This window comes from Eleutherodactylus coqui, chromosome 5, assembly GCF_035609145.1.
Source record: "Eleutherodactylus coqui strain aEleCoq1 chromosome 5, aEleCoq1.hap1, whole genome shotgun sequence".
NCBI lineage: Eukaryota > Metazoa > Chordata > Amphibia > Anura > Eleutherodactylidae > Eleutherodactylus > Eleutherodactylus coqui.
In genome coordinates this window covers 97,213,748-97,223,538 of record NC_089841.1, presented here as the reverse complement: position 1 = coordinate 97,223,538, position 9,791 = coordinate 97,213,748, and the positions used below count along the sequence as shown (strand labels likewise).

The following is a 9,791-nucleotide window of genomic DNA, read 5'->3' as shown; positions in this document are numbered from 1 at the left end:
GACGGCTTAGTGAGGTGAAGCCTCCGCCGCCATCTTTGATATGGTCAAATATTTGAATTAACAATTTGCTTCAGTATTATGAAATATATCGTAAATGTCACGATACTATAATTACACGTTTGTTCCTCTCTAATTTGAAGCGTTTTATTACTATAGAGCCCGATGATGTGGATTGAGCTATGACGTCATATGGCCACGCCTCCCGCATGTGCGTGCCTCCGGTGTGTGGGGGACAGCGTGTGCCTGCTGTACTGCACGTGACCGGGGAGACACGGTGTGACCATGAGGCGCCCCAACGTGCTGCTGACCGGTGAGTAGCGAGCACTCCTGTGTTACACTGTAGTTACAGGCTCCGGCCAGTCTGCTGGATATGATTGGAAGAACATCAGACTATGGGGGAAACTGTCTTAAAGAAAAACTGCCTTAGTTCCTCGAGCAACCAATCACAGCGCAGCTTTTATCGTGAATTATGCTGCGGGAAAATGAAAGCAGCACTGTGATTGGTTGCTACGGGTCACTAAGACACTTTCGTAAATATACCCCTATGGTTTTCCCACCTGAAATGCAGACGGACGGCGTTATTAGGCGCTGTTCGCTCGCACTCGTAGTTTTCCTTGTTCAGTTCTGTCATAGAAGATGAACAACAAAAATACCAGACAGGCGCCAACCACGCTCCATGCGTCCTCATTCACTGCAATTGGGGCTGTGGGGTTTCTGTCCTGCCGTCTGGCGTTATACTAGGCAGAATAGAAGTTTGCTATGGTGTACGGCCGCTCTCACGCAGCCCGCTTTTTACTGTGATTGGCGTGGTGTTTCAAGCACCGCACTAACTGTGGTCCAGCGTTCCCATTAATTTTTGAGCGCTGTCTATTTTTGCACGTTTTCTCGCTTTTTAACACACCTCACAGTTATGGGATGCGGTAAAGCTGCAACATGCTTTTTTAAACTCTGCTTGAAATCTCGGTAAAACGCCATTGTTTCAGAAGCGGCGTTTCGTGAACGCATGTGTGCGAGTGGCCTAAGGCGTGTTTCTCTAAAGGCCCGTTTACACGCAACGATTATCACTCAAAATTTGTTGTAACTGGTATATAAGCGATAATTGTTGCGTGTGAACATGGCCAGCATTCATTTTTCGGCTGAACAATGATTTTAAGGTGAGCTTAAAATCCATCATTCAGCCGGCGAGGAATAACAGGCACCGCACGCTGTGTTCTCAGCGGGTGACGGGGGATTACATCGTATTCTGCTGACAGCCCGTGCCAGAACAATGCGGCTGTGAGCAAAGCCTAACCCATAATCTGTGCTCTGCAAACAGCTCTCGGAGGCCCTTTTACATGCAAATTAAGCTAATAAAATACTAATGGACATCAGCAAAACGATTGCTAAAACCGTCAATTATTTGAAAGCTTGTCTTTGCGTGTAAACAGGCCTTTATCCGAGGTTCGCTTTCTGGCTCTAAAGGGGGTATCCCTGCAGTAGAGCGGCTCCGTCCCACCTGCCCGGCTTTTAGCCAGAAGTAAACCTGCTACATGCAGCGGATTTCCTTCTGGTATTTTGAGCTGGATCTGCAGTGGAGCCTCCGCCCAGAGGTCGGCCGAGAAAATCGCAAGAGATTTGTGCGTTGCTAAACACAGAGCTCTCGCACAAATACGAACCCCATTCTTTTGTGGCTAACATAGATGAGTGATTTTATATATACTTTTTCCTTTTTGCCACATGGCATCGCGGCGTGCCCTCTCTTTGGGCGTTCTCTCAGAACGCCTTGTTAATTGTTTTCAATGGGTCCGCTAAAATCAGTGCACGGCGTTCGAGGTGCACGCGAGTGCGATGTGGGGCTTACCACTGAAAACAATGGGAAACGCTTGCCGATTCTTTCAGCCGCGGGATCGCTACTTCCCTGAAGTGATGCAAGGCATTTTTTACATAAAACCGCCTCCCATCCGCATGGACAGCACACATTTCCGAGCGTGGTATTGGGTCGAGTTTCACGGTTCGCTGGTGTGAAATTAGCCTAATGTGTAATTAACGCTTCAGACAAGCTATACTCATCTAATAGCCTGTGTGTGTCTCATCAATCTTGTAATATACTTCCATTAAAAATTGTTTTGTTTTACCACTGAAAACCTAATTTGAAGTGCAGCCCCTGTGCAATCCACTGCTTGTCAATAGGCATTCAGCTTCTCTAGCAACTACAACCTTAGGGCATTTCTAAACTATGGGTGAGGGGCTGTCTCCATTGGCTCATCTTCCTGCACTCACACTGCTCACAGACCTGCAGTCAGCGTGTACACAATCTCTGCCTCTTCTGATGTTAGACTTGCCTACCCTGCTATATGCACTTACCTTTGTTGTAGGCATGATATGTGTGTGCTCTGGGCATAGCAGCATCATTCTTACTGAGGTAGAGATATATGCGCTGTACATGTTGTGGAGAGACATTTAATGCCCACAGATTGAAGATAACTGCACATAGGTGGTTAGGTACATATAAGATCGAGAGAGGCAGAGATTGTGTACACACTGACTGCAGATCTGAGAGCAGTGTGAGTACAGGAAGCTGACCCTGGGGAGACAACCCCTCCCCTACAGCTAAGATATGTCCTAGTTGCTAGAGAAGCTCAATGCCTAATGACAAGCAGTGGATTGCAGAGGGGCTGCACGTCGGCCTTGATATTTCAGTGGGAAAACTAAAAAAAATTAATGAATATTACAAAATTAATGAAACACATGGGCATGAGTTGTCTGAAAAGTTAGGTACGCTTTAGTCTATGGGAGTCATTGAATGATGGTCCAACTATCCATTGTTCATTCTGCTATAGAGTGTAAACAGCCTGACTTGCTGAGGATGGGCGCTCATCCCAACGAAAGCCTGACGCCGCTCTACTGGCAGGTTGTGAGAACAGCAGCAGGAGGGGTTGAGACCTTCTATATATCCAAATCCCAATCTCAGTCATTCTCTGCAGCCAGCCGGGCTTGGAGAGGCCAATACATGTGTATATTAGTGACATGGATCTAGGTGGTGAGGGCGTTCATACTAGTGCAGCAGGGAGAAAGCATTGCATTCTCGCCTTTGGACATTGATCGTATCCCAGCATAGCGATACATAGGAATTATACCTTTATGACATTTTCTGGTAGATCTCCTTTAAAACCTTCTCTTCGTACTCAGTGTTGTATATTACGCTGTCTGATAACATACGATTGGTTCTTATCACTTTATCAGGTACTCCCGGTGTTGGCAAGACCACCCTGGGTAAAGAGCTGGCAGAGAGAACTGGACTCGAGTTTGTCAACGTTGGAGATTTGGCAAAAGATGGTAAGTTTTAGGACTCGGTGTAAGGATGTTGGGACTGGAGAATTATTATTGGTGTGCTATTATAAATAGTCTAATTTAAATGTTTAATTAGTATTTCCATATCATGCCTATAGGGAAAGTACAGACACCTAGAGAAAGCCTGTGAGTCCTTCTTCCCCCGTCCACACTGCTAGTGATGGCTTTTCCTGTACATAGGGAGAGATGTCAGTCACTGTGGGTGGGGAAGAAGGTTTGCACTATAACCCCTGGCAGGATTTAAACTGCTTTTTGCATGAATGCAAGGGGGTGCTGATAAGACTTTGGCGTTGACCACAAAATAATTTGACATAGAGCAATGACATTTCAGTTACTCTGCAGAGTCCCCTTAAATATCGATGCACTTCTGAAGACGGGGTTGCAACGTCTTCAAGCATGCAGAATGCCTTTGATTGAGCAGCAAATTGCTCAATTGTGCAGAGTGTTAAGGCAGCAGAAATGCAGTCCTAAGCTCTCGCTCATGACTTGGAGGTTGCAGGTTCAATCCCCACGTAGTTCAGGTAGCCGGCTCAAGGTTGACTTATCCTTCCATTGGTAAAATGAGTACCCAGCTTACGGGAAGGGGGTAAAAGAAGGCAAACCACCGCGCAAAAACAGTCTGCCAAGAAAATGTTATGATGCTTGCATTCCAGAAGACAGACACCATCACCTTGAATGACGAATTCTGCACTCAGAACTATTTTGCATGCAGAGAACCACTGTGTCTCTATTTTTTTGACTCAGGATCATACATAAAAACCCACATCTCATCCATTGTCAACAGTGAAGATGGGAAAGCATCGCCTTGTTGCCAAAAATGCTGCTGAATGTTAGTCACACTTGTGAACTGCTGATAAACATTTCCCACTTGGCAGACACATTCATGTCCAGATGATCGTGAATTATGAACCCAACTCTTTCTCTGGGAATAGTCAGAGCCTCGGCTATCGTCTTAGCAGAAATGTGCCGGTCTTCCAGAATTGTGTCATGAATGACCTCTATGGTTTGTGGAATGGTCCCCATTGAGGTCTCCTGGAGTAGTCTTTGTGGTTAATGGTTAAGTTGCTGGTTTTTAATTTGACAACCCAATTTTTGTATGAAGGGCACTTGTCACCCAAGGTTTGTACCATGTCCAGTTCAGTGTCTTTGGCCAAAATCACTTTCCGAAACAGGAACTTTATCACTGCTGTACTCTCCTTTGCAATGAAATCTGCTGCAGACTTTGCCTTTATGTCTTCAAACCTGCATGACATAAGAATGGCACTTGAGATCGTGTCAGAATTTGCCTGCAAAGATTGCACTTTAAAATGATAGAACTTTCATTGACGTCTGAACAAATGAAGATTGCACAGCTAAGGGCTTATGAGCAGCCCCTCATATATTCTGTGGATTATAGCTTTATATGGGCACTAACATTTCACACAACTTGTGCTCATCTGACAGCCTATCATTAAGGATGAGCGAGTATAATCGCTAAAGCACTACTAGCTCGAGTAATGTGCTTTAGACGAGTATCTCCCTGCTCGTCCCTGAAGATTCGGGAGCCGCCGCAGCTGACAGGTGAGTTGTGGCGGGGAGCAGGGGAGAGCGGGCGGGAGAGAGAGATCTCCCCTCCGTTCCTCTCCGCAGCGGTCCCCGAATCTTTAAGGATGAGCAGGGAGATACTCGTCTAAGGCACATTACTCGAACGAGTAGTGCCTTAGCGAGTATACTCGCTCATCCCTACCTATCATCAATCTTGTTGTATACTTGAATTTTTGTTTTCTGTTTTACCACTGAAAATCAAGTTTGGAGTGGCTGCCACAAGGGGTCTTCCTTCCTGCACTTTTGCAATCCACTGCCTGTTGTTATGCATTTGACTTCTGTAGTAACAGGGATATGGGGACACTGTTAGTTACTACATGTAGCAGAAGGGTTGACGTTCAGATGCTGCCTTACAGCTGATTGGAACAGGCAAGCATGAAAAGTGGGAGAGAGGAAGTCCCGACCAGTACAGTACTGGTAGAATGGCTGACTTGGGACATCCCCCACCTGTGAGTGGATTGCAAACAGCAGGACAGCAGAAAAATAGGAAAATCTACATGCAAAATTGATTTAATGCTCAAACAGGGTGCAAATAGAAGCAATTCAGCAGCCAATGGAGACCTGGGCTTCTGAAGTTTTTTTGCTTTTGTTTTTTTTGAAAACTCATATACACTTTAAAGAAAGTCTGTCAGCCAAGTAAAGTAATTGCCCAAACTAGTTAGCCGCTATAAAGAGACGCTCCATTGTATCCCTGATAAAGTAGGCATGACGGAGATAGCGGCATTTACCTGTGGCTGTATGTACATCAGCTACAGCCTGTCGCAGAAAAAAAAAGTACCGCATCATAAATGAAACTACTTGCAGCTTGTAATGCCCTGGACTGTTACCGCTGAGTAACCCAGGGGCCTTCCCCTTGACACTCCACTAGGTTCATCATTAGAGATGAGCGAACGTACTCGGTAAAGCACTACTCGTCTGAGTAATGTGCTTTATCCGAGTACCTCTCTGCTCGTCCTGAAAGATTCGGGTGCCGCCGCGGAGCAGGGGGCTGCAGGGGAGAGCGGGGAGGAACGGAGGGGAGATCTCTCTCTCCTTCTCTCCCGCCCGCTCTCCCCTGCTCCCCGCCGCAACTCACCTGTCAGCAGCGGCGCTCCCCGAATCTTTCAGGACGAGCGGGGAGGTACTCGGATAAAGCACATTACTCGGACGAGTAGTGCTTTACCGAGTACGTTCGCTCATCTCTATTCATCATACTTGCTTCTCTTCATAGCAGCTACTTAGTTTAGGACACATATTTGACTGATAGACTTTCTTTAAAGCGACTCTGTCAGCTCTCCTTATGCAGATCCAACTTTTAGTTAACTAGCTGTCACTTGCTGTTACTTTGTTGATCAGGAGGTTTATAAGGCTGTTGAATTACATCTCGCTTGCATCCAGAATGCAAATCTTCCATTATTCCCTGCTTCTTCACGGTCGGTATAGTTTGCTCTGGTGATTTGCATTTTGTGAAGGCTTGTCTTTCCACTAGGCTCTGTACAGTAACCTAGTCAAAACCGTTCCATCTCCCTTATTTGCATATTACCCAGAGGAGCATGAGTCTACTCACTCACCTTCTAGGTGCTCTCCCTAAGGAGAAAAGATAGCGTTCCTGACCCCAAAAAGCAATGCTGAGGAGCACATAGAAAAGCGGCTAGTGATAACTGCAGAGTTATGATATAGTTCGAGACATAATACAGACCGTTACTCATCATCAGTACAACATAAGGCCTCATGCCCCTGGCCGTGACAGGCTCTGCAAGTGGAATACCGCAGTGGAGTTCGTAACGACGCCACCCCCCCAGACACCCCATACTCGCATGACACTGTCGGTGCACATTCACACTATACTTCCGCTGTGCTACAGCGGAAGTATAGCATGATGGGCGGCTTCCATTGACTACAATGGAAGCCATCCGCGCGTATTCCCGCGGCAAATAGGACATGCCTTGGGTTATTTCACCCAGCGGAATTCCGCAGCATGTACATTGAGCTATTAGGTTCAATAGAATCTAATAGCTGTGGTGAAACGCAGCGGATTTCCGCCGCGTTTTGCACGTCGGAAATCTGGCCGTGGGCATTAGCACTAATGCACCATATTAACTAATTACTCCCACAAAGCGTATCCTGATTTACACACTTTTACCTCTGCTATAAATAAAATAGTTAAATATCGTGGAGAAAACGTTTGAAGGCAAACAATAGATCTAATCCAAAAAACATTTTGTTTATCTGCTTTTGTAGGCAACTTGTATGAAGGTTTTGATAACGAGTATGAGTGTCCCGTTCTCGATGAAGACCGAGTAAGTTGTATTAGTTTGTTATACACAGAAATCTCATTCCTTCCATCTGGAAAACCACCTAATTTCTTGACTTGGTGTAGCAATAATTTCAGAAAATCCCTTTGATTACAATTCACTGTTGTAGCAACAAACATGTCTGTTATTGGTCTGATGAGTATGAAAGCATGGGGGGGGGGGAGGGTTTAAAGGCCTTCAGCACAGGTTTAGAGAGAGATATATTAAGTATGTAAATGTCTCCACGATGAGCTTTTTTTGGAAGGAGCATGCTTTGTTCCTTGCTTATTATGGCGCTGGCTAAAAGTTGCCATTTCTATCATAGTGGGTAAAGGGGTCATCTAGGATTAGAAAAATATGGCTGCCTTTTTCTAGAAATGGAAACGTATCTGCCTGCAGGTTGTTGGTGGTATTGCAGATATAACCTGTGGACTTCTGTGTTTCTACATGAAAGCAGCTATGTTTTTCTAATTCTGGATGATCTCTTTAAGGGATTCTCCCAGACTATTACTATTAATGACCTATTCTCAGGATGGGACATCAATAGTTGATCATCAGGGATCCATCGCTCAGGATCTCTGCCAATCGGCTGATCCTTCAGGCCCACTGTCAGTGCGGAAAGCACTGGAAGCAGATCGTGCAGTACAAACTTACAATGTTGACAGCACTATCTGCTTCCAGGGCTTTCCATGCTGACAGCGAACCCAGAGATCCTCAGCAATGGACCCCAGCCAATCAACTGTTGATAAACTATCCTGAAGGTAGGTCATCAGTAGGAAAGGTTCCGGAGAACCCTTATAAGTTGTCGTCCAGTCAAATATGTCGGTAGTTCCCAATTTATACTAAAGTGTGTAATACAAATACACATGGTAAGGTAACGTGGGTGTAGTGTATAACTGTATATAAGTAGATTGTTTTGGGGTTTTCCCCAATTTCAGCTATTCCATTTCTTGCAGGTGATTGATGAGCTGGAGGACAGAATGAGTGAAGGAGGGGTCATTGTAGACTATCACGGCTGTGACTTTTTCCCAGAAAGATGGTTCCACATAGTATTTGTTCTGAGAACAGACAATTCGCTGTTATATGAAAGACTGGAGAGCAGGTAAATATGTCAAAATGCTAAGCTGCGTAGAAAACAGTGATGCTAAAGGGGGATTCCCATTTTAAAGTGTAACACTACTTGAAACAATCTTTTGATCTGTCATGGGGATATGTTAGAAGGTTTGATCAGTGTCCAGGTGCTGAGACACCACCTCCCCACGATCATTAGAAACAAGCAGCAGAAGCGCTGCCTTTGCTCACAAGCTAAAGACCGGCTCAATAGAATTTCTATTGGGTCCATTCTGGCTAATGCGCAAAGAGCGCTTGGATAAGAGCTTCTGCCTTTGTTCTAGCAATTGGTGGAGAATTCAGTACTCGGCCCCCCACTGATCACAACTTTTGACACGTTCCTATGACAAAAGTTTATTGAAAGTTCAGTTGCGCTTTAAACATTTCCGGCACATGCAGTGAATAAATGCCCGTTATGGGACCCTTACCTTTTGATAGAACAGGGGCCTCTAGGTTCTTGATTCTTAGCAGTTGCAGTCCATGTTCTCCTGTTAGATGACGGTCCTGCATTACTTCCACCTACTCACAAATACACTCATGCTTGCTGCCATTTGAAGTAAAGATCATATACATCTGTCCTATTAAGTTCACGTCTATGAATGTGTCGCTTGAAAATTCACTTTCTTTTTTCTTTTTTGTTTTTGTTTAGGGGTTACAAGCAGAAAAAGCTTCAAGAAAACATTCAGTGTGAGATTTTCCAGACCATCTATGAAGAGGCTGTTGAGTCGTATCGACATGAAATCGTTCATCAGCTGCCCAGTAACACTCCAGAGGATCTGGAGAAAAACCTTGATCAGATTGCCCAATGGATACAGCAATGGATAAAGGATAATAACTGAATTGTGACACTGGACTGCTTTTTACTGTATGCGATTCCTTTTACCCCAGAACATATACTGATGCGCGTTTCAGCATTCATTGCTTTAGCAGAAAACATATGAGTAGGACCCAATGTACATACTGTAAATTGTTCTAATTATTGCAGATTTTTTGGTTCCCATAGAAAGACGTGGTGTGAATCCACCCTGATACATCTGGGCATCAGTTTTGTGCATTTGACAGACATCTGGTAAACTTTGTATTTTTAAGGCACCCTCGAGTTAGGGGTTGTACATAGTGTTATGCCTAGTGCTGACCTAAGAGGGGATTGCAAGTACAGGAGGGTCCTCTCAGGCTCTAACACAGAAGTGGCCATTGCTTGGAGTGTCCCTTTAAGAATATAAATAATATGTACAATAATTTTAGGTAGGTGTGGAAAAAATGCTGCAACGTAAGAATGCTTTCATAAGAAGAAGTGTTAATAGTTTATTTTCTCAACTAACAAAATGCAAAGTGAATGAACAAAAGATAAATCTCAATCAAATCAATATTTGGTGTGACCACACTTTTTATATTCAAAACCGCATCAATTCTTCTATGTATACTTGCACACAGTTTTTGAAGGAACTCAGCACAGAGATTGTTTTAAGCATCTGGGAGAACTAACCACAAATC

At 44.6% G+C, this 9,791-nt stretch overlaps 1 protein-coding gene across 1 annotated transcript; it reads left to right on the top strand.

The window, feature by feature from the left end:
• Positions 1-191: 191 nt before the first annotated feature.
• Positions 192-9,389, top strand: AK6 (adenylate kinase 6). The gene is made up of 5 exons (XM_066602934.1): positions 192-310; positions 3,223-3,315; positions 7,135-7,193; positions 8,144-8,289; positions 8,947-9,389. The coding sequence occupies exons 1-5, from the start codon at positions 283-285 to the stop codon at positions 9,134-9,136; spliced, it is 516 nt and encodes a 171-aa protein (XP_066459031.1). The 5' UTR covers positions 192-282; the 3' UTR covers positions 9,137-9,389.
• Positions 9,390-9,791: the final 402 nt, after the last annotated feature.